General features: G+C 36.5%; 1 protein-coding gene across 1 annotated transcript in view; it reads right to left on the bottom strand.

Annotated features, from left to right (window-relative positions):
* The window catches only part of INO80 (INO80 complex ATPase subunit), a 60,412-nt gene that overhangs the window by 5,693 nt on the left and 28,877 nt on the right, over positions 1 to 25,842 (bottom strand). The window contains exons 19-30 of the mRNA XM_015824712.1: positions 24,865 to 24,950; positions 23,453 to 23,620; positions 21,555 to 21,688; positions 21,101 to 21,168; positions 19,973 to 20,066; positions 18,682 to 18,859; positions 17,807 to 17,944; positions 10,943 to 11,168; positions 8,762 to 8,889; positions 6,770 to 6,864; positions 4,677 to 4,749; positions 3,399 to 3,557 (exon numbers count right to left, since the gene is read on the bottom strand). Of these exons, the coding sequence (XP_015680198.1) occupies positions 3,399 to 3,557; positions 4,677 to 4,749; positions 6,770 to 6,864; positions 8,762 to 8,889; positions 10,943 to 11,168; positions 17,807 to 17,944; positions 18,682 to 18,859; positions 19,973 to 20,066; positions 21,101 to 21,168; positions 21,555 to 21,688; positions 23,453 to 23,620; positions 24,865 to 24,950 (1,547 nt within the window). The remainder of the gene's footprint in view (positions 1 to 3,398; positions 3,558 to 4,676; positions 4,750 to 6,769; positions 6,865 to 8,761; positions 8,890 to 10,942; positions 11,169 to 17,806; positions 17,945 to 18,681; positions 18,860 to 19,972; positions 20,067 to 21,100; positions 21,169 to 21,554; positions 21,689 to 23,452; positions 23,621 to 24,864; positions 24,951 to 25,842) is intronic.

The raw sequence follows: 25,842 nt of genomic DNA, 5'->3' as shown, positions 1-25,842 counted from the left end.
ACAAAACACCTTTAAAAATGTATTGTAGACTAAACTGGTATTTATGAACACAGAATTTTCTTTGGGCCAGTCACTTTCTCATAGCCCACCTCACCTCACAAGCTTATTGTTGTGGGAAAAATAGGAAGAAGGAGGAGCGTTGGATATATTCATCACTTTTAATTATTTGTAACAATAATAAAAGCAGGATACAAATAAATAAAATAAAAATAATTTTGAAATAAATAAAAATATTATTACTATTATGATTATCAATATATTGAAAAATGTCTTCTGTACTAACATTTTCTAACAGTTAGAACAATTAATCAGTGGAACAACTTGCCTCCAGAAGTTGTGAATGCTCTAACACTGGAAGTTTTTAAGAAGAGATTGGACAACCATTGTCCCAAGTGGTATAGGGTTTCCTGCCTGAGCAGGAAATAACATAACTCTGTTATTATGTTAAAATCAACTGCATCTTGATTATATGATCCAAACCAGTCTAGCATATATTGAAATATGCATATAAATATCCATGACTAAATACAGGTTCAAATAAAAATAAAAGGAGACAGAGAATTGAGAAGTCAGTAACAATTGTGAGACCACTGTGACAAACCCAATAAACAGGAAGAAACAAAATATTCTGGTAGTTGGTAAGATCTCCTTCTCATTACTATAATAATGTGAGTCTGTAATTTCATTCTAGTCTTATGAAGAATCCCACTTTAAAGGAAAACAGGTGTACAACACAAAAACAATGGGACTTTGATGTTCTGAACAACCTACTCATTATACACATTGGATTGTAGCTATCACCATTTCCCATCACCACAACCATTGGTTGTTCTGGCTGAAGGAAACAAAGGCTATAGTTCAATACAACTGAACTGAGGTAAATCTGGAATAGTCTGAAGGGTACAATTCAACCACCTTGCTAAAATCAAACATGTTTCAAATTAGTCAGTGTCAAAATTAGAATTCAACCTTAGAATGTTATACTGTTTATATCAACTTTTCTAACAGGTACCGTATTTTCCGGCGTATAAGACGACTTTCTAAACCCTGAAAATCATCTCAAAAGTCAGGGGTCGTCTTATACGCCCAGTCGTCTTATACGCCGGAATATACAGTATCCATATAGTGAACGCTTGGGAAGGGAAAATGCTCAAGGTTGCTTCTGGGAGCGGCGGGGGGGGGGGGGAGATAGAGTTGCCAGCTGCGCAAACAGAAGCCCCTTTGTGCAGCCCCTTCCAGTTGCTTCGCCGCGTGTCCTTTTTTGTTTTTATATACATCTATCCATAGATTTATATTGATACTTTGCAACCCCCCCGCCGGAGAGTGATTGCATTAAGAAAAATCTGATGTTGTGGGCGGGGGAGAAGGAACTATCTGCTCCCCCCTGCCACTTTCCCGGCCGCGCCGCCTTCTCGCGGCCTCGGCTTGCATCCCCTTTTGTTGCAAGCGACCAATCGATCCTCGCTACTCTTCTGCTGCCGCCACCACCTCCTCCGCCTCCTCCGCTTTCTCCAAAGGCTGAGCCCGCCCCCGCCAGCGAGAGAGGAGCGAGCCTCGGTGGGACAAGTATGCCATCCCACGCCGCCTCGCCTCGCCTCCACTCGCCCAGCTGCCTTGCTCGAGGGCCAACTGGAGACCAGGAGGAAGGAGGACGGACCAGCATCCGAGGGGCCGGGCCGGAGCAGATTGGGCGGTGTCATCGGAGTCGGGCGGCTGGCTGCGCCCTCCCCTATTGTCTCCGCTCGGCTTGGGACTGGCTCAGACGGCCGTCAGTGCTATTTAAAGCTATTTTGCTTTAATTATGGTTGTTGAATAAACATCAGTACCTTCACACATGGGCTAAAGCCATAAGCCATGATTTGCAAACATCAGTAGCTGGATATATGTAACCTACATTAAACCAGTCATAATGGTTTAGGGTAATAGAAGAATCTATTTATTCATATCCTGTTCTATGTATACCTCAGTTGAGTGGACAGGAATAATAGGGTTTTTTTTAATCTGTCCAAAAAGAAAGTAAAACATGGCTTAAGATGGGCTTGGTCTCACAAGCTGTCCTCCTGCTATTCAACTACCGTATTTTCCGGCGTGTAAGATGACTTTCTAAACCCTGAAAATCTTCTCAAAAGTCAGGGGTCGTCTTATACGCCCAGTCGTCTTATACGCCGGAATATACGGTACATAAAATAGAACTATATTAAAAATGTAAGTAATAGAGAAAAAAAGTGGTCATTACTGGAGATCACACCTTGTTTGTTTCTCTTGTTCTGAACTTGCCTTTTTCTTACTTTACATATACATGCAATTATTACATATACGCAAAATGACACAGCTGTTTTTGCATATGCATAATATATTGTTTAAGACTTAGGTAGCTTGTGCAAGAGAACTAGTTAGAGCCAGAAACTGGGAGAGTGTTAAGTTCTAATCCTGCCATGGGCACTAAACCAGCTGAGTAACTAGGTCAGTTACTTTCTCAGACTTATGAAGAAGGTAGTGTCAAAAGTCTTGCCAAGAAAGCTGCACAAATTTGTCCAGGCAATTGCCATCTTCATTATGCAAAGTACCCATATTGCTTCTCCTTCTTGTTTAGTCAGAGCAGATTTTGTTGGATCAGTGTTGGCCATCTTCAGTGACTCACTCACTTATGGTAACCAAGAGAGTTATCCTGCTTGTGCCACATGTCTTCTGCTGGCATCTGCACTCTGCACAATTCTTTCACAACCTCTATAGAAAGGCCTCTTGGTAACACACTGGATACTGCTGGACAATAATACTGCCTCACACTTGCTGCTTCAAATCTATAAGTAACATTAGCTTTAACAGCGTAAATGAAAGGCTCCTTCACCAAGACCATGAAAGAGTTATATATAACAGATTCAACATGAGCTAGTAACAAACTAGGATGACTCGCTTTATCACCAGCTGAGCAACTCACTCTGTAAAAGCGAAGCTGCCATGAAAAAGCCATGAAGAGGGAAAATCTACAACTGAGAAAGGAGGAGGAGCAGATATACCCAGGGGCAATTGACCATCATGGGAAGAACAGCTTGTGGAAAGAATAAAATGGCCACAGGGTCCTGAACCTAAGATCTTGTAATCTGCAGTTATCTGCTACTTTATATAGAGAGAAAACCCTCTACTAGGAAAGCAAGGGCTCTACTAACTCTAATGATAACCAAAGAAAAGCCAGAAGATTTTGTCAAATAATAGGTTTCTGCACAGCAGTTTATATTAAGTCAGAACTTTTAAATAAACTAATATACTTTTTTTCATAATGTGATTGTCTTTCTATCAGACATAAGTTTCTCTCAACAGAGACAAATGGCTTCCATTCTCAATACCCACAATTCCACTTCCCAGCTATCTCATATATAATTAATATTCTGGTCTCTTACCTCACTTTTTTCTTTAGCCCTTTGCAAGATGCGCTCCTCAATAGTGCCTTTACAAATCAGTCGATACACAGTGACTTGTTTTGTCTGACCCAGCCTGTGAGCTCGATCCATAGCCTGTTGATCCACTGTTGGATTCCAGTCACTATCGTAGAAAATGACCTGTCAGGACATTTTTTTAAACAAGTTACATATACAAAATTAACTCAATATTACAATTCGCTACAGGGATTATGTTTATAACAGTTCTTTAAAATGAATCATAAGGATATTGGCCCATTCAGTGAGTTTTCAGGACAAAACTTTATTGTTTGATACAAGGAAGATGCGAGTTGCTACCCATCTTTTATTTCTTCTACTATGATATATTTGTCACTTCAGAAAAAAATCAAGGTAGATCTGTGATTGTTGTCAGTAAAGAACTTATTCTATCAGTTCAAAAACGTGAAAAATGGAAGAAAAAGAAGCATTTGGCTATATGATCTGTGGTGTTCACTTGCTGGAGAGAAAGATCACCAGAACATTACTTATCTCTTCACCTTGAAGAAATTAGTTGGAACTAACCGTACAAATAAACAAGAAAAAGGAGTTTTTATAGCTGACTCTTAGATATTAAGCATTTTGTTACTACATTGACTCTACAGGTTCTGGGAGAAAATATTGAAAAATTGTTCCTTTTCTCACCACAAGCAAAAATAAATCTTACTTTGCCTTAATGTAATTTGTAACAATGTAATAGCGATGTTGGAGAAAGAAGTGTATTACTGAGAAATGGGTAAACTGAATGCATAGACGTCCTCTGCATAGCAGTTCTTTTTTTAAAATTCCCATTTTTGTATTGGTGTAATTTGATACTATCTATATAAATAAAAATGTAAATGTTCGTTTGTTCAAAATCTTAAATCTCCGAAAGTTCTTCACCGATTGCTTTGAAATTTTGTCACAACGTTGCATTCGAATACGCGCATGTTTTTATATACCTATATTATATAGATGTCACACCTGTGACAGGTAAAAACATGATTTTTTTGAAAAACAGCGCCATCTGTTGGACGTAAAACCAATACACGCCTTTACCAGACTGAGCCACAGCAACACATGGCTGAGTACAGCTAGTAATTCACATAAAACTATAATAGAAATAATATGCTATACTAATGAGACATATTCCAGCTCTTATCTGGAAAAATCTAGGTCTGCACCCTTAATTAATGGGATTTCTTACTTTAATGTCAACTGATTGCAATTATCAAATATTATCAAGCCAATCTGTTTACTTACTGTATCAGCAGCTGTAAGATTAATACCTAAACCACCCGCTCTCGTGCTTAGTAAGAACACAAAAATATCATTCCTAGAGAAACGGAAAAGAAACATAGCTGTAATCACTTTACTACACACACATTATATCGTGACAGTCAGAAATCAAAATATTATATATATTCTTTGAAAAACTGTACTTTAAAGGCTAGAGTTCTAAGTACATGTAAAGAATCATATTTCTGCATCAATAAGTAAAACAAAGGTAGGTAATGGTAAATTCTAAGGACAAGTGATTCCTAGATCCATTTCTGTGACTCAAAGAGGTCCCACATTTTAAAATCATGCTGCAGCAAAATGAGTATTTTCAACAGTGCAATTCTTTAAATTTTGAAAAACCAATTAGGAACTAAAACTTCCAACAGAGTGAATGCATCTATTCTGAGCAAACATTCTCTCCATCTCAAATAACCACTTAAAATAATAGGTTTAAGTCTTCCTGTGATATTCTGTCAAATTTTAATGAAGTTCTCAGACATCAAACAGAGGTTTCTCGCTCTCTGTGCAACAAAAAAATTATGTACAGATATGCTTTCATTCCACTATAACACAACTATCCTAGTCCAGGATATTTTTAAGCTGCCTGGATCTGGAACACTGGACTCCCCCCTTTTATTTCCCATTCTTTTCCTTTGTTTTACTCTTCACAAGGAAACATATGAACTTTCATTTGTTATTCTGAAAGATCCATATGGTAGGCAACCAGCCAACGGAGACCATGTGGGCTGCTGTGTGATGGCAGCACAGGTTGATGCTCCCCATAGCTTCCATATCTACAATACCTCACCAGGAGGAAAGACAGTAGACCTGGCAAATGTTTTCCACAGTTTTGTGGAAGAGGATAGCTTATACTGTACACATAGGAAAGGAACACATCTAGTTGGCAGAAGTACATGTAGCAGTGTTCTGAGTGGCACTTAAGAGTGAGCATTACCTACACTGTTCCAGGTCTATTGCCTGTGGCAATAGCTACATATTACAGGCAGTTCTCCACTTATGACCACTTTGATATAAAATTTGGAACCAGAATTGGGAGCAGAATATCTATGTAACTGGACCCGATTTTATCATTTTGATTGTGGTCGTTAATCAAATCACAGTTGTTAAGCAAAGGAATGGCACTGGATGGACATCATTTATCAGAAAATGATTATAGGAAATGGACATTCTGCATTGTGTGCAGAAACCATATGGAAAATATTGGGGATTGTTATGTATAAACAACTGCTTATATTTTTTTTTATCCTTGTTAAAGGATATCTTTGTTACATTAGATTGAAAGCATCCTAATACAATGAATAACTATTGCAGTGTCTTTCATTAATTGCTTTATAACTTGAGTTCCCATGATGAAACATACTTTTCTTTTTTTGGGGGGAGGGGGGGGAGGCTTTTAAATGTTGTAGGCAGCAAAGTGACATTGCAGTGATATCAACAGAGTGGCCAGTCTGAAATGTTGGCTCCGGTATTTTTCTTATTTCAACATTAACAAAAATGGGGCGGGGGGGGGGGGGGGGGAAATGGGTNGGGGGGGGGGGGGGGGGGGGGGGAGAGAAATGCGTTACCCAAATGAATTGTCATCACGTTTTTGTGGCAAGCTCAAAACAACAATCTCAAATCTTGAAATGGGGCATTTCAAATTTACAGTACACTAAATTCAAATCTTCTTCATGCCACTATTTTAGTGGTTATGCGATCACTGGATTGTTTTATGGACCTTGGCTGCATGAATTTCTTTTTAAAGTTATAGTTCTGCAAATCATATTTTTGCTAACATGCTGACCTTCCTCTCTTCTCAGAGGCTCTCAATAGTCACAGTATTCATGTTTGCTGTTAGAATGATTGATAATGTAATAAAAGTGGGGAATCAGAGAAGCCCTTTATATGTTAGTGCAATAGAACAATGAGCTTTGGCCCATTCGGCAAAATGGAAAAATCTCAATACAAGGGCAGGATTTTATGTATGGGTGGAAGCTTCTTCCTTGGGAGCTAGGTAAGCACTTGTCAGCACACCTTATTATTACTATATTTAAATGGGAGGAGGGGGAACATACCTGTTCTGAAAGTCAGCTACCATATCTCTTCTTTCTGAAATTTTCGAAGAGCCATCTAGCCGCATGTATGTATGCTTCCTATAAACCATATATTCCTAAACAACAAAAAACAAGAAGCTCCACTCCATTTGAAATTTGTAGCACTTATAGTTGTTCCTTGGGAACGGAGTTGCATGAAATATTATGAGTATCTACGCTGGGAAGTAACACATTTTAAAAATGTGCAAAACGAAACCTGACTGCCAAGAACGCAATAGTTTTTATTTTGTATTTTATGTACTTCAAATGAATGACCATAGAAGATGAACATGTTCTGTTGACTAAAAAAATCCTTCGACGACAAAACCTATATTAATGGTGTTTAGGGTACATTTTAAAAAAAAAATTAAGGTCAAGATTATGAAATACTGATATTTGTTATATTACCTACACTGAAACCAGAAACCCAAAAGAAAAACAAATTGTTATTTAAAATCAAAACTACAAGATTGGATTAAATATAATGTTTCCCTTCTAAAAGTAGATTTGCTTTAAAATTATCCATGTTAATAATTAACTTTGCCTACAAGTAAAACAGAATACTGGATATAGAATTTTACTGACACTCCCAACCCAAATTTCTGCCAATTGAAGCTGCCTGTTTAGTGCTACCATTACTAAGGACCCACACCAGGTACTCCTGGTGTCTCTTTTCCTAACATTTGAATAAAAATTAGTCATCTTCTTGTAAAGGTCAAGGTATGCCTATACAAGGCTTGGTTATGGGAGGACCCAAGATACTGGCTAAGTAATTATTTCAGATCTTTGCACATCACCTAGCAAATATAAGTTTACAAAACGTATAGGGTTGCCTGATTACATAAAGACTCTATACAATATGCAATATTAAAAACAGAAAGAACCAGTATAATAAATAAAAGAATTAAGGGGCTCCAAAACAGAAAAAAACATTCAAATTAACATGTAGACTCAGATAAGCAGCTCATCATACACCCTAAACCACAATCAGGTGGAAAAGCCAAAATTTAATTTTAAGCAGAATCAGGGCAGAGGCCAGATGGATCTCCAGGAGAATAGTGCCTCAGAAGGCAAGCACTGCATGACATTGTTTAATTTTACAGATTCCAAAAGATACCAATGAAATATTAATAGAATGCTTCTATTAAAATCACTTGAACATCTTTTCACTAAGCCTGTTGAGTGGAAGCGGTCACTGTGACACCAGAAATAATTTTGTAAAATAATAACATCCATCTTAAGTGGAAAAAATTGTTTACTGAGGCAGCTAAAACACTGAGTCATCCTCTGATCCACTGGGAATGACAAAGACAATAAAATCTGTACACTACCCAAATATTCAACTCAAAGACAAATACCTGAATTTTCATCAAAGCAATTCTTTTAGAACATAATCCATTGCCTCTTTAGTAAAAAGAAAACAGCCAGGATTGGATATATGAAACATAATTATAGTTACAGGTCAATTTATGACCACAATTGAGCCCAAAATTTCTGTTGCTAAGTGAGACGGTTGATAAATGAACTTTGCCCCATTTTATGACCTTTCTTGCTCCAATTGTTAAGTGAATCACTGTAGTTGTGAAATTAGTAATATGACTGTTAAATGAATCTGGCTTCCCCATTTACTTTGCTTGTCAGAAGGTCACAAAAGGTGATCACATGACCCTGGGACCCTGCAACCATCATAAATATGGATCAGTTGCCAAGAGTCTGAATTTTGATCAAATGACCACAGGTATGCTGCAATGGTCATAAGTGTGAAAAACGGTCGTAAGTCGCTTTTTACAGTATCGTTGCAACTTCAAACAGTCACTAAATGAACTGTTGTAACTTGAGGACTACCTGTACTATTAATTCCATTGTAGCAGCTACTAACGCTCTCCCAGAAATAAGACAGCTCTGCTAATAAATCACTGTTCTTTTCCTTAGCCGTGAAGTCTAACATTCCCACTGTAGAGGCGATATTCCTACCTCCAATAAGTCAATCATCCGTGTCATCTGAGAGTAGATAAGGACTCTGTGCCCTTGAGATTTTAGCCTGGTCAATAGAACATCAAGAGCATAAAGCTTTCCACTGTCTGTGATCAAGCTCTCTTTGTCTAAAGGAAGAAAGGAAAATACAGAGATGATTTTGTCCAGTTACATACAGTGCAAATTAAGTTTACAAACTTCATGTCATAAATCTGGAGGTAGCCTTCAATGAGTGAAAAAAACTTCTATTTAGGGAAGGCCTTACCCTTTTGACCTATTTTATCTGCTTCCAGTAAAAACGACTTTGGTGTAACTTTTCGGTGTAAAGATGCACATTATAAATCAAAGATCTTTTGTTTTCCGTACAATACTTGTAATAGTTAACAAAGAAAATCTATCTGCCTTATTGACACAAGTTTGTATTATTAAGTAATGACTCAGTCTGTCTTCAGTTCATTCAATGGAAGAAGCACTTTAGCTGGGTTTAATGAAACTTGACTGTGATATTAGGGGGGAAATTAGGCTATTACTCTTTGTGCAAAAAACACCATTAAGAATAATGTAAAAATAGATAGTCAAAAATGCTAAAACTTGGCTTCCAGCAATTGCCTTCCTCTCATAGTGGTCTGCAGGGCACAATGAGGTCAGTGAGGGACTAGCTAGCTCTCATAGTAAACAGCCAGTGAAGTTGGTGCTTTTTATCGATGCAAAAAGGACTCAGACACTTCCTGCCATTTAATCTAAGACCATTTTTCTTTCAAAGAACAGGAAAAGCTTTAAGAGATTCCCACAGTGATCGTAATAGGGAACAGTGATTGAGAGAGAAGGACAGAGTTAACTGCAACAGCAGCTGTTTTGCTACTCACTTGGATAATCACTGCAACTTTGCAACTTGGGTTAAAAATCTACACTAAATTGTTCTTTAATACAATTTCAAAACCAAGCATAATCCCACTGATATCAGAATTTTATTCGATACTATTTCTTTCTTAATAGTTCTTTATAATTGTCAACAAACATCTATAAGTTATCTTCACATCCATCAACTTGTACTAGCTTAGTATTTTTGCTGTTTGCTTTCTTTTCTCCGCAGTTTTATTATTTTAGTTTTGTACTACAATTAGGTTTTGAAATATCATGAGAAAAATATGACTTGGAGAATGTTTATTAAAAGTTTCTGTTTTACTCAATGAAACAGAAAATAAGACCTTCCAACGTACACTATTTAGTGTGGTGTACTTATGCCTTTTAATAGAATCTGCTAGGTGGAAAAGGTGCTACCAAAGGTGCCTGATATTTTGCCTCAGTTAAAAAAAAAACCATCTAAAATGTGCCAGCAATAAACTGGAGATAATTCTGTGCACCATTTTTAAATTTTTCTTTTTTAATTTTAAGACACATTTATTCCATTCTTGTTTTTACATCTATGATCATTATCCAAACCCACTTATTCTTATTGCTAAAAGTTCATCTTTATTAGCTACTGTATATTCATTGGTCTGCAGTGATTAAAAAGCTGCAGGAGTAATTTGACATTACAAAAAAAAAATAACATAAATTTATGAACATTTCAATCTTTGATTTACTAACGGTGATACGTGAATGTGCATCAAGAAATATCTCTCTTCAAATTCATTGTGTATTTGCTCAAGACAATGTTTATTCTATAAATAGCTTTGAGTAGACTTTGACATGGAAGGCAGAATACAAATGGCAAAATAAATAAAATGGAATGTAATGAACTGCATGCTGCTTTATTTATTCATCTGCACATACTGATATATAATGTGCATGTTAGAAACAACGCACACCTTTATTTGTTCTATAGATTTATCTGCCAATGATTAAGGAAATACTCTATACCAAAATCTTTATTAACCACAACTTAAAATAAAAATAAAATGGCAGGGGCAATTCATCAAAAGCAAAGCCAAAAAAACAGGGGAAATTGGAACGCAGAAGAGTGAAAAGGAAAAAAAAAGTTATAGTTTCATAATGGTAATGTCAGAAGAGAATGATGTGTGAAGTTATTTTGATATTTTTCCTATCCTTATAAGAAGCCTCCCCCTAAAAAACATAATTCATTTCCTAACTCAGTTATTGTTATAGTATAGGCCAGGGGTAGGCAATAGATTCTTTTCTTAGCTATAATATATAGCAAATTACAAAACTGCAAATCACCTGGTATCCTGATGAAAGACCAGCCATTTGGAGGTTTGAGCCCCAATAGTCCTCCTGGGGCTACAGGAAACAACTGAGAGCATCGTTTTAACCAGCTGGTTGCTACTTCAGGAGCTCCATAAAATACACATTGCTTTGCTTCAAGAGTTCCTCCATCTTTAAGTGCTTTGCGCTCATACTCTGCACTGCGATCATTGCAATAGAAATCCAATGGAACAGCTGTTACCTGTGAATCAAAAGGCTAAAGTTATTCTAGATTTTTATGAAAAAAAAAATATATATCTAAGACTGGTCCTTAGAAACAGAATGCAGAAGTAAAGTAATTATGGGATAATTGAATGCTCTCTAGATCTTTCAAGATGAATAATTCAAGGGAGAGCTCAAGCAAGAGACATTACAAAATATTAGACTAAGGCTTGATAAAGGTGTTTTTTTAATGGAATTCTTTCTTATTTGATGCTTGTGAGATTTCAGTATCTAATTAAGTGAACAGTATCCCAGATGATATATTTCTTGCTCATAGGTTTTATAATGTACTAAAAACTACCAATAAAGGATAATATTTGTAGCTCAGGGTTGAAACTACAGAGCAAAGAAGAGTTTGATGAGCAACATGTTAAATAGTAAAATAATAGCATAAAATGAGATCTAATAAAAAGAGAAGAAAATTATTTTGAACATAAAAGATGATAGTGATGGAAATACTGAGTAAAATCGCATAAAGCCTGAGAGGAAGAAAGGTTTCAAGAATGACATATGTCAATCACATTTGTTTCCTGAGGCAAGTCTTGTTATTCAACAAAGATTACTTAAGTGATTTAGGATCCTGAATTGCTCTGGTCAGTTCTCAGTAGGACCATAGTCTCAATATGATATAATTCAGCTTACAAAAACATGCCTTACATAACTGTGATCTGAGCTGAGTATGAAACAGTCAATAAACAGCAAGAAATCTTTGTCTTGGCTGCAATGAACTTTCTAAAACCCAACAATCTTATGAATAAAAAACTTTTGTAAATAAATATTTTGTAACAGTAACATGGTCGTTATTATTATTTATTTATTGCCAAGCGATCATACCCTATTATGAAATCTTTGGGAAGTACTGATCTATCTCCCGTAACTTTGCAAATACTGTTTTAATCGACCTGTTTGGCTCTTACCCTTATCTTCCAAAGGCACTGAAAACCTGGTTATTCTCCCAAGTCCCAGGGTAGGGTGGTTATAAATTTTATGGCATTTTATTTGGGGGACAGGGAATCATCTGTTTTCTTTTTATTTTATTGTTCTGAGTAATTATGTAAAGCACTCAAAATCATATGGAATCAGCTGTTCTTTAAATCTCTGTAATAAATAAGTAAGTTGGAACAGGATTTTATCTTCCTGTACTTACTACTTTCTTCGCTGACAACTTCAGTGTAAATTATTTAGCTAAAGTAAATGTATTGCCAACACAGGAATCTAACTTTATATCAAGCTAACCATCTTGGACCATCTCCATTATTTTAATCTTTGGCTAACATTCTGCTTCATCCAGATAGCAGCAAACAGCGAATTCTCCAAGTGGCTGAATAGTCTCCAGATAAGGAATATGTTCCAGCAGACAAGATTGCTTGTATTTAAAACACACACACACACACCACACACATATTCTCTTATCTCTCTTTAACAGGCTAAACAGAAAGTCTGTGATATCATCCTGTACAACATGTTATTGTTCCCAAACACATATATTTTCAAAGCTGAAGGCCAAAACAACAACAAGATGGACATAAGATGCAATGACAATGATAAAGAGAACAGTGGAAATTGCAATCAGAATTAGAATCTATATTTATATATTAGCCAAGCAAATGCAGGGTATGTTTCTCATATGAAAATCTGTTATTTATCAAAAAACAACAACAATGCTCTTGTTTATATGTCAAAACCGAGATACAAATACTCTAAATTAGAATGCAATTTTTTTAAATTATTCAATTTTGCATACAACAAAATAACTTTCATGACCAGAATTAAAAGAATTTATCACGTATCATTCAGTTATTTGGATAAGAAGCCTTCTTAAGCTCACTGAAACATGCTATGAAGGGAGATAGAAGAGGCAAGCATATATTGAAAATTAAAATAAAGAGCCAATGTTAGGGGGGCAATTATTTTCTCCTGTTCCAAATAATGTATGGCAGAGAGAATCAAAACAGAATGCACAAGAGGGGCTCACATGTGAAATCAATAATTGAAAAAGTGATCCTGCCCACTAACAAATAACAGACTCCTTGGCAATCTTGTAATCTAGACCAACCCTCTGCTCAAGCAGGAAACCCTATAACATTTCAAACAAATAGTTGTCCAATTTCTTCTTAAAAACCTTTAAAAAACTACTTACAACCATTATTGAAATTAATTCTACTAATAGAGCTTCCTTCCTTCCTTCCTTCCCTCTCTCTCTCTTTTTCCCTCCCTCCCTTCTTTATAAATAAAAGACTTCTATTGCTACCTTTCTTAAACAACTCTGGGTGGTTCATGGCAGCACTAAAACCAATAAATATAAAACATAAAACATCCCATTAGGATGCTCAGGAGCAAGCTCCGATTATCCTTATTCCATTTTTCCTGTCCTGTCCTGTTCTATCCCAATGCCTTAGTAAAAAAGCCAGGTCTTCTGACATTTAAAAAGGGTGGGATCTACCGAATCATGTGGAGGAGGGCTGTTCCATAGGGCAGAGGCAACCAGGGAAAAGGCATATTTCCAAGGTCCCATTAGGTAGCAGAATTTCAGGGAAGGGATCTGGAGCACTCCTACCCTATCTTTACCTAGAGACAATACGTTTAACTGCACTGCCGGGACTACATAGTACAAGAAGGAATACTGATGCTCCTTACTTTCCTGAGAAAATACAATACCATATCTACCAATGAGGCAGAGTATATAAACACATTTTCATTAAAATTGAATATAAGCTCCAAATGACTGCTATTCTCTATCAATAGCTGTCATCTGCAGGCACAGTTAGCCATGATGATGCCAAAATAATGTGTACGTCATGACATCATGCTGCACTCTTATATTTGCATTGTTAACATTGATTACAAGTATGTAAGGACAAAGGTTGTATCACTACACTTTGATATATCCTACATCTCTGGATACCAAGCAGTTTCCAATCAAAATCTGTAATGTACTGTACTCTGTGTGTGTGTGTGTGTGTGTGTGTGCGTGCGTGTGTGTGTAAAGGGGGGAAAACGGGACACAAGAAGAGATTTCAACCAAACTAGTCTCCCAAATAGAGAAGTTCAAAAAAGGTCACAGAAGAGCTAGTTTCTGGTGAATATATGTCCAGATTAAAACATGTATGCTATGCTTTATGTTTAGGACAGAAGTGATTTTCTTTCTGGCAGGGAGGGGAATTCAAGGTAGTCATAACACTTAAGGGGATGAGTGACATGGTGGCCTAGTAGTGAAGACACTCGCCTCCCACTCGGAAAGTTGAGAGTTCGCTCCCAGGTAGCGGCAGATATTTCTCTCCTAAGGCACAAAGAAAAAATATCTGCTGCAAACTCGGTGTAGGCGTCAGGAAGGGCATCCGGCCAATAAATGCTCACATCCATCCAGTTGTCCTGACTCTACCCAGAATAGGGAATGCAGGGTTGGGGAAAGGGAGCATAACAGTTAAGGAGAAGGGAAGTATAATGCTGGGAAGACCAAAGTGGTGGTGGGAAGGTTGGGTACGTCATGCCAATAGCATCTAACACATCTAACAATACCATGGCGGTGGCGGCAGCTAAGGGAGGGGTGGGCAATTAATTTTCCCAAGGGACCACATGAGACACTGGGACTATTGTGGAGGTCTGAACCAACAGAACTGTGAAGGGGTGTAGGCACGCATGCACATACTTAAAATTGAAAAAAGTAGCAGTCGCCTTCAAAATAAAAGCAATGCAGTTCTACTCTGAGCATGACATACACTTATTTACATTTGGTTTCTAATTTCCTATTGACCTCACATGGACTGGAAAGAGACAGCCAAAAGACCGGATGTGGCCCGGGGACCATAATGCTCTCTTCGATCTAAGGGAAAATAGGGAAAGGCAGGCTCTGGAAAGTTATATTGATTCTTTAAGCCCAGCATATCCAACCAATCTGACCACTCTCGATTTTCCCAGACTTCTTTTGCCTACTTCCCCTTAAGTGCTGTCACCCTTACAAAAAGAGTTCTAGGAAAAAAAAATGTGTGAGAAAGAAACTCAAAATGATTGTATTAGTTGAAGTTGAGAGGAGCTTTAATAGACTTTGAATATTCTGTTGAATTTTAAATTATATTCCAAGACTCCAAGTAACATCTGTGGTCATGGCCCTTGCAAAACAGAACACAGAGATGATACCACCCTTGTCCTATTATGATCTCTCTGTATTTTGTTTTGGCCAAAGCCTGGAGCCACCCAAATATTCTGGGATTTTGCTCTGCTTAACTGTGATCTCCCTAGAATAGTTCAGTACAGCTTTCAAATTACAATACGTTTAGTTTTGAGTTTGAAACAAAAACATCTTTTTCTTTGTGAATACTTCTACTCCACAGCAGAAACTCTTTCTTAATACTTTGATGAAAGTTAATCAATGTAAATCAGTGATATTTGTATCATGAGACTCAAAAGTAATCTAAGTAGGACACAGATAAATTACTGAAAAGTCAAGTCTAACTTACAGTATATTTTAACTACAGTTACAGAATTCTTATAAATGGTTTTTTTTGGAGAAAAAGTTTGGATGAGTATTGAGATTGTGATGGGCCCGAAGGTAGTTCAGATGCATATAATATTTGCACGTGAACCCAGAATTAATGTAGTTCATGAGCCCTTAGCCATCTGACCAATGAATTGAGTCTGACTGAGCTTCCTTTTAGACCTTGCAACTTAAGCCCCATCTCTAACAGAAAAATTGTTAGGAAGCAGAATTGTATTTATTTTTTAATCAGGAACTAATGTTTAAAGCAGCTAAGAATAATAAAAATAAATTTAAAAACATAACTTAAAGCAACATAACACAATAAACAAATACACAATTATGGATCCGTGATATTAATATTAAAGCTAATGATTACTATCAAGTTCACAATTCTTTACGTATCATACTACATAACATATAGCTCCCAAAATAATTTCTGAAAATATTTTTTCCTAATTTTGGAAAAATAAACATTTTAGTGAGGCAAATTACAGTGAACATATCTTACATATTAAAAGTCAAAATCATCTATGGGTTTGATGCCCTTTTTTAGTTTCCTGAATTTAGAAGCATAGATTAGTATTATGAATCACATTTTATTCAAATTTCTCATTACTGACAGCTTGAAAGCAATTTCTGGAGAATTTATAGATATTATAGAAATAAAAAATATCTTAAAGGGAATTTTAATGAAAAGGATGCTGGAAAAAAAATTACTTCTGGCTCTAAACCCAGAACGGAATGAAGTGCATAGTATCTGGCAATACAACGCAATACTGCCATCTACCACTAAGAAATTAGAACTTCAAAAGGCTTTCATAAACTGCATCAAGACCACAACTTTCCAACTGAACAATGCTACCTAATTATTCACTATGAAAAAAGAATGAGAATAACATTTCAGCATCACAGTTTTTTTTCAATATATGTGAATGAACAGAGATTACATCTGAAACAGGAATCCTCAAACGTTTGCTCAAGACAGGACATAAAGAACAATACATGACCTCTCATTTAGCGACCATTCAAAATAACAGTGCTGAATGAGTGATATCTATGACTAGTCCTCAAAGTAAAACAGCTGTCCCTGCACCACTGCAGTCATTTTATCATGATTTGGGTGTTTTGACAACCCACTTGCACTTATGATGGTTACAGCATCTTCTGATAGCCATTTGCAACCTTACCTGCCAGCTTCCCACAAGCAAAGTCAACGGGGAAGCTGGCAAGAACATCACAAGTTGCTCAAATCCTCATCCACCTGGCAGCAGCCACCTCCAGCCATCCTATACCTCAAGGAGCATTCATCCCCAGTCTGGCTATAATTGGGGAACCCCTTGTACACCCATCTCCCTTCCTCCCTTCCCCGTTCTATCCCACTTGGGTCCCCTCTAAATGGAACTATCCTTCCAGAGCAGATTAAGGACTTCAATTGTATTGACGTAAGGAGCTAACTAGGTACAATGCTAAATGCTACAGTCATAAAAACCTATTTTAGAAATTGATTTAAAAATGTTATAACAAGAAAACAGAGATAACATATAAATCAAGTAGATACTCTTCAGATTTTAAGAATTATTCAATGATTGATTGAATAATTGAACAGAAACAAGCCTTAAAAAGGATCTTGAATCTTATGGAAATTTGTATGAATTATTTTCCTACTTTGCATAAGTTAAAAACTTAAGATACTTACTATAAACTCTTATATTTATTTGCAGATGTGCATAAAAACATGACCTTCGTCATAGTCTTTACAAATGCTAACTTTACAAATTGCTGCTGAAAAATGAGCAAATTTTAACTGAGCTGAGTATCTCAACAAAAGTATCAAGAGTTTGTGAGATTGTTGTGAAAAAGCTCAGCCTATTACAGAATGCCTTTAACAAAAAAGAATGTGAATATCAGTATGACAGTACAGGTCTACAAGACCCTTAGAAAATCACATAGTGACCTGTGTATGGCCCGTCTGAATGGATAATCAGAGCAGGAAGAGGAGCATAAAATGGCCACCCAAATTATCAAAAGAATGAAACAGCTGTCTTTTGAAGAACAGTTATAAGATTAAAAACGTTGAACGTAGACAATTCCTTGCATAGAAATATTACAAAATGGGTTAAAAAGGATTAACAAAGACTTACCTGTGGGCTCACAGCGGTCAGAAAAGGCGGCAGCTCTGTGATTTGACAATACTGTTTCCATGAGGTAGCTGACTGTTGATGAATGATGTAATCCGAGTGGCCAATTACTGCTTTACAATGGCTTGTGAATACAAGGCCCTAAAAAAGATAAAATTTAAAAAGGTTTCCAAGATTTGGACAACGTTTTGCCACAGCAATTCTGTTCTAAGAAATGACAAAAATGAGCAATGATCAAATATGTTCATTTGAAGTAGGAAACTTCTACCTTGCTCTGACATTCTGAGGCCACTGGCCTCCATTTATATTTCTTTTTTATAACAGATGAAGAGCTCCAAGAAATGGAGTGACATTACAATATAACACTCCTAAAAAAAATGAACCTGTTAGGAAAGGTATTAAGATTCTTTGATACAAAAGCAGTTCTGATTCTTACACAGAAATTAAATAAGAGACATATTTTCAGTTCCTATGCATTAAAACAGATAGTAGGGAGTTGTAGTTCTTATGTCGTTCCATGTGCCTTGGTTCCCTTGCTCCATGTTGCTAGGGACCATGACACCTAGAAGGTGAATACTGAATATTGAAACAAGAGTTGTTTCACCATAAGTACCACTTAGATATACTCAGTCTGTGCAATGAATAAGATGGCAAACTAAACTATCTGCTACAGCTTTTTTTTTGTTTGTTTGTTTATCACGCTGAAGTTTCCTAGAGGAGATCAGATTATTTAATTCTGAGACTGCTGGAATGCCTTAAATGTATGAGTAGGGAAAAATGTAAGACTGTTAGAGGATATTCACTTATTAGCAAGAATTCCTGATGATTTGTTGAACTAAAACTATTTTTCCTTGCACAGAAATGAAGATGTTACGTACCTGCAGCAAAGTGCAGTTGTGCAAGTTGGGTGGGGAGAGTGGGAAGCTGACATCCAGCACAAAATCTTGATTCTTCAGATACCGAGACTGATGCTGGTTTTCTTTTTCTGGCTCTTTCCAGAATCGAAAGTGGTGGAGCCTGTAGGCGGCTTTCAAAGACAGGAAAAGAGCTAACCATCTGGAGGGAAAAAAAGAGTGCACATTCACACCTTTTGAATAGGAGTGTAATAATCCTTGACTTACAATCATTTGTTTAGTTGGTTAGAAATTAAAATGGCACCCAAAAATGATTTATGACCGTTTTTCACACTTACAACCATTGCAGCTTCCCCATGATCAAGTGATCAAACGTTGGGCACTTGGCAACTGACATATATTTATGACAGCTGCACTGTCCCACAGTCACGTAATCACCATTTGTAACCTTCACAACTGGCTTCCAACAAGCAACGTCAATGGAGAAGCCAGATTCGGTTAACGACTGCATGATTCCCTTAAAAATTGCAGTGATTTGCTTAACAACCGTGGCAAGAAAGGCCATAAAATGGGGCAAAACTCACATTAACGACTGCCTTGCCTTGCAGCAGATATTTTGGGCTTGATCTATACAGTTTGTATAGTTATTGTTGTTGTTAAGTCAAATATATGCAAAAAGGGGAGAATTGCTTAATGAACCATTATTTTTAAAACATGAATATGAGAGAACAGCTATTTTGGCGTAACTTTTAGCCGTTCAATCTGTCCTCCTTTAATTCTAAAGTCCAACTCCACACACATGAAATGTTACATTATATGCATGTCTTATAAGCAGAAAGGTTTATTTTAAAACTAGCAAATAGTGAATGATCAATATTGTTTAGCTAACAAATAGTTCTACAGAGAACAACAGTAAGTCTTTGATAACAAATAGACACAGAATGGTTTAGCTTGATGCAAGCAAAAACCTGGAAGCGTAATTATTTAAAAAAAAATGCAGGATAGTTTCTTGTTTGTGTAAATTATTCCTTTTTTTGCTACGATCTACAGGGACATTAGTGCACAATTGGTATAATTGGTCTACATTCATACTACACACTTATTTGTTCAATTTCAAGAACTGATCATTCAAATACAATTTTTTAAAGTACAGGAAATGAGGGTATAAATGGTATTTAGGTATTTGTAATATTGTTCATGCAATGGGTATTTCTGCCCCCCCCCCCCAAATTGCAATAGACTCTATTCATAATTTTTTAAAATTTATTCTTACACTTACTTAAACCAAATGTGCTATTAGTTCAAGATTTCTCACCTGGCTAGGTGTCCTTTATGCATCAGGTTTGCCAATTCTGCTGGAGAAACATCAATAAACCGTAGGAAAGAGAAACAACTCCCTTTCTCAGCACCTATAACATATAAATAACAAGATTAAAATGAGTTCCTGCGAAGAACTGATGCCACGCTGACTTTATAAAAACTGAGAAGTGGAAAACACAATTTGGGCTTGTATATGAACATCTGCCTCTCTCCCTTGTTTCACATTCTTTATGTTTGGTAATTAAAACAATTTATTGCTTGAAAGACAAATAAGATGCAAGAGGGAACATTAATCATAACTTTGTCCTATGCAATTACAGGTAGTCCTTGTTTATTGGACCATTTGCAGTTGGGACAGTGATGAAAAAGTAAGTTTGCAACCTATCCTCACATTTATGACATTCTCAGATCTATAAAGCAAAAGAATGATGAAGGAAAACCACAAGCACAATGTGGCTTCACTTAGCAACTGTTTCACTCAACAACAAGTTTCTGGTCCCAATTACGGTAGTTAAACAAAAAGTATCTGTAGTGTGCCTTTTCTCTAGAGCAGAAAAATCACATGAGCCTGAGATTATTATGAAAATTAATGTTTTCTGAAAAGCAGTGATACTGGCAGCCTGTGATCAGCAGGAACATTTAATACAAGAATAAAACAGGAAAAGTTCATTGGTAAGGAATAACAGAAAATGGTTAAAGAAGGAAGAAGAGGGCCAGCGAATAAGAACGAGATGCATGGAAGAATCACAACGTGTTTTAAGTATCTGCTCATTATCATATGCAGTACTTCAAAAAATAACCTCAAGAACAATTTTGATCTTGAAAGAATTAAAAAAAAAGAAAAGTCGTAAATATTGAAAGGAAAATTAGTATGAGGAAAATCTTGAAAAGGACAGAGATAGCGTAAAAAACCAACTTTTTAAGATTTAAGTAATTTGAATATTTAGAAATGCTAAAATAGAAGTCAGTTCAATTATGAAATAAGCTAATTAAGATGTTTATACCATCATTGTCTATACAATTTTAAATATAAGTAAAGAGAAAAAAAGCTAAGCCATTGCCATTTTATGTAAAATGATTTGCATTAAATTCATCCTAATGTTCTTCCAGTACTTTAACTTACCCCTTCTATGGAACAGAGATTGCTGAATGTAGTCTGGCGCAAAAGGAGATAGTAAAAACTGCAACCACCTGAAATTAAAAAGATTTAAAATCTGAGGATGTAAATATTGACTAAATTGAATTCAAACTTGCTTTGTCACTTATCTTTGCTCTAAGAATTGTAGGACATTGTTGTCTTTAGATTGTTAGCCAAAATCATTATCTTGAGAAGCCCAAAGTATATACTATATATATCGTATTCCTATACAGCTAAGATATATACCTTAGGTATATACCTAAGGTATATACCTAAGTATATACTGTACTCCTATACAGCTAAGCCATGAGCCATTTTATCATAATATTAAAATGGGCTGAAGGTGCTACAGATCTCTTCTTAAGAGCAATAGCTGAAGAGGTTCCCCTGACTTCATCAGTTGCATTGGAAAAACTGAATAGAATATAATACTACTTACCTGTCTCGTGAATGGTTAAACACCCTGATCTGTCCATGGCGATAGAGAAACTTTGAAATCTGATATGGCTTTAATGAAATGTGAAATGGAGACCATGTTTCTTGTCGCTCAAAGAGCTCTGGATGATTGCAGACCTGTACGGAAAAGTAATAATTCATTTCCTTACTGGAAAAAATAATATTCTACATCTTTGGAGGTTTAATCTTTTACCCAGCTTTTCCTCAAAACAGGCACATTAGCATATGACCATTTCCCTTTCTATCCTCATAGTTACCCTGTAAAGCAGATTAGATTAAGAGACAGTTATTCTTTCATCAGTCTTATATGCCACTTTAGTCACAAATAACTATAAGTGGCATACATACCTTATCAATAAAAAAGGAATAAAACAATGCAAAGCAACATACGTAACGATAACATACCCAACAATATCATATATTCCCATTTCATAAAACAATAATATAAATAACCACTTATTGTAAGGGAACTCGTATTATATGTCTAGTACAAAAGGCTTCATACAAAAACTTACAAAATCCTGATAAAACTTGGGAATTCTTTAATTCTGGGGGGAATGTTGTTCCAGAGAAGGGGGCCGTAATAGAGAAGGTTCACTTTTGCGGCATTGAAGACAGCACTCCCTCAAAGTAAGGTCCCAAAGAGAGCCCTCTGTCCTGATCTTTCTGGAAGGGTAGATACTGCTGTGAGCAGTAAGATATTTGAGCTTTGGAAGTGACAACCAGTGCCTTAAAGCCAAGGGTCAACCTGTACAATTCACAGAGCAATAGTATTAACTGGTTGAAGCAAGAAGCGCCTGCAAGTTCTTGAGTCTCTGCCTTCTGGACCCTGTAGTTACCAGATGATTTTCGGGGGCAGCCTCATGTACAGCAAACTGAAGTAATCCAACTGAGAAGTGCCAAAGGATAAGTAATGACAGACAGGGCCTCCTGATCTAGGAATGGTTGCAACTGAAACCCTGGAATATGTTGTGTAATGGTCCCCCTTGGCTATAGTTGTTACCTGCTTTTTAAAAAGGAGCTGAGTCCAGGAGATTCCCAATTATGAACCAGTTCTGAACAAGGCAATCTGTCCAGCCCAGCCACAGTCACTCAGAGAACTTCACAACCAAATTGAAATAAATCTGAGTCTGTTTAGTCATAGTTCAACATCTAACCACTATTCTACACTGACTGTTGTAAACAATTTGTAAACTATAAATTGCAACATACATTCTTTTAGAATAGGCACAGTTGCCTTTTCCATACTCATATATTATCTTACCAAAACACTCTATTTTCCAACAGACTATACTGTACTACACAAAATGGCAAGGTTTACCATTGCAAATTATAAAACAAAGGAGGAAGGGCTTAAGTAAGTTAAGCAAATGCAACCTGTTAATCATGCATTGTGGAATATGGCAGTGATGGCGAACCTTTTAGAGACCGAGTGCCCAAAAACCACTCCGCCCCCGCCCTGCCCGCCACCCCATGCCCCGCCTGCCCGCAGGGCCACCCGCCTCCACAGCCCACAACAGATCACCCAGGTGACCCAGCAGCGCCATGGTGGCTACACCCTCCACCCGCGCCCTGCAGCATCATCTGCGCATGATGGAGCGTGAGGGTGGAGTCTTGGCCCTGCTACCCGGCTGCCATGTCCTTGGCTGCGCTGCTCTGCGCGGGCTGTGCCCGGGGGCGACACTCCTCCGGAGGGGCTGCTGGTGAGGAGGGGGCCATGGGAGGAGGCAGGGCTGGGGCGAAGGCACGTGTGCCCACAGAGAGGGCTCTGAGTGCCGCCTCTGGCACACGTGCCGTAGGTTCGCCACCACTGGAATATGGGTATACAGCTACCTTTTCTTGAGACAAGCATTTCAGGACAATAGGTTTTCCTATACTCACCTTCCTGAACTGCATGACAAGGTTCATGAGGCTACTAGTAGTGTTCTGGGCTTGCTGAGTAGTGCCCATGGAGGATTGTAAAAGGTCATCAATTGAAATCTTATTCTTCAGAGCTTGATATAATAATTTCTGTCGACTGGTCTGCTGGCAATACATAAGAATCTCGATCTAAGAGATAGGAAAATAGATTAAGCTATTGCCAATAGAACATTATATTAAATCCCAGTTCACAAACACAATCTTGGAGAATAAGAGGTTTTTCCCAGAAATCTTCATTGTAATGTCAGGGATGCAGAATAAATATTCTTAGCTACAAATATTCAGATAGGAAGAACCCCCGTCAAAAATCTATGGAATATTACTATATAACATGAGACATAAGAGTTCTCTTTAAAAACAAAGACTTTCAAAGTTACTTCTTCACAGCTTTGTATAATTTAGCCTAGTCTAGAAGTAACACATTTTTGTTATGGATTTGTGTATCATACTTTATGTTCATCAATGATTGATATATTTTCTGAAGATTAAAAAATAAATTTGACTCAGAGAAATACAAATATTATTTGTACTGTTCAGAACTGCATACAGGTATAAAGCTCAGGAATATTCTCAGCTACTGATACATGGAACTGGATGGAGATTCTGCTCATTTGATTGATTTTTGCTCCTTCTTCTCTTTCCACAACTCTTTTTCTTAGTCTTACGATTTATTTTTCTTGTTGCTTAATTTGCATATATTGGATAATTTAAAAGTTATTTAAAAACTTAATTATGTAAAATATTATCATTGCGCTGCAATGATAATCACTACAAAGAAAAATCAAGTACCTAACAAACACTCACAAAGAGTACTACCACTACTACAATCATGTCGGAAGCACTGAAACGCTTCCGGGTTGAAAGGATTAGCCGATGGCATCACTGTCTTTGACTTTCAGGTGTTTACTATTCTGATTTATTAATTTTATGGTCAAATATATTTATTTATGCAGATACACAAAATCTAAAAGTAGAGAAATATTATCATTTCTCTAGAAAGGATCGATCCCGAGATGCACTTTGGTCAAATGAGGTAATTTTCGCCTATTTTTTTTTCCCTATAGCAATTCCCAGAGCTCCCTGGAAACAGTTTTCGGGGGGTACTATAGTTCCCGAGAGTACTATAGAGAAAATATAAAATAAATGCAATTAGCTTTCCCTTTTTCTTTTAAGAGAGCAGATTATTGAGCTAAAGGGATAGCTTTAGCTGAAGCAAATTATTTAGCTGAAGGGATGTCCACCTTAAACCCAATAGATATTGAAAAAGCATTTTTAAGAATGCTGATTTCACATCAGTTAGAAAAATTACACAATGATATATAAGGAAAAAAACTCAAGAGGACAAAAGAGTTTATTGTAGTTTTGACTGGCACCTTGTCTGACAATTCGTTTTCCACATCTTTCTTTATTCTTCTCAACATAAAAGGTTTCAAGATCATGTGCAAACGTGACAGTTGATCTGAAATTGAGAAAAAAACAATCCATAATCATTTATCTAATGTTAAAAATGTTCTGTTACAAATGATGATTCAAAACAAGGAAAGGAATCTGCCATAGTTATATAATGGCACTTTATTTAACCTATGAACAGAACAATAGTAACTAGAGTAACTGGAATTAAAATTGAGGGAAGAAACTTCAACAATGTCAGCTATATTGAAGATTCTACTTTGATATCTGGAAGTGAGGAAGACTTAAGAAATCTTAAGGAATCTCATGGTGGTGAAAAGGGGGATGTCAAGACTGATTTGAGCGTCAGCCCAAATGTTGGAGATGTGGTAGCTTGGATGCTACTTATTTTCATATTTGGTGGACTTGTAGAAATATAAAAGCTTTTTGGATTAAGATTTGGTGGAACATTCAAAAGATTTTCAAGAGAAAGATAAAGTTCACTCCACAATTATTTTTGTTGGGTGTTATTACAGATTGTGATACTAAAGAAACTAACTTGATGTTGAATTTGATAACAGCTGCAAGGTTATTAGTAGGGCAATATTGGAAGAAGGATTGCTTACCTACTATAGAAGAATGGACGCTTAAAGTGTCAAATTTAGCAGAAATGGCTAAGATTTCTGCCTATTTGAAGGATCACTCACAAGAAAGATACATTTCTGTTTGGAGAAGATGGATAGATTATATTCAGAATAAATATGGGACTAAAAAGTTCCATTTAGCCTATGAGTAAATTTTAGAGTATTATTAGTATTAATAGTTTATTATAGTGAAATTTTTATTAGTTTTAATTATACTATTACTTTTAGTATTAGTATTGTTTAACAATATGGATATTCTATTGTTTAATAATTAGGATACTAATTTGTTTATGTTTTAATTATTATTATTATATTTAT

Source organism: Protobothrops mucrosquamatus, unplaced genomic scaffold (genome assembly GCF_001527695.2).
Source record: "Protobothrops mucrosquamatus isolate PMUCROS unplaced genomic scaffold, P.Mucros_1.0 scaffold_1, whole genome shotgun sequence".
Lineage (NCBI taxonomy): Eukaryota > Metazoa > Chordata > Lepidosauria > Squamata > Viperidae > Protobothrops > Protobothrops mucrosquamatus.
Note: the sequence above shows the minus strand (reverse complement) of the source record. Positions and strands in the feature narration are given on the sequence as shown.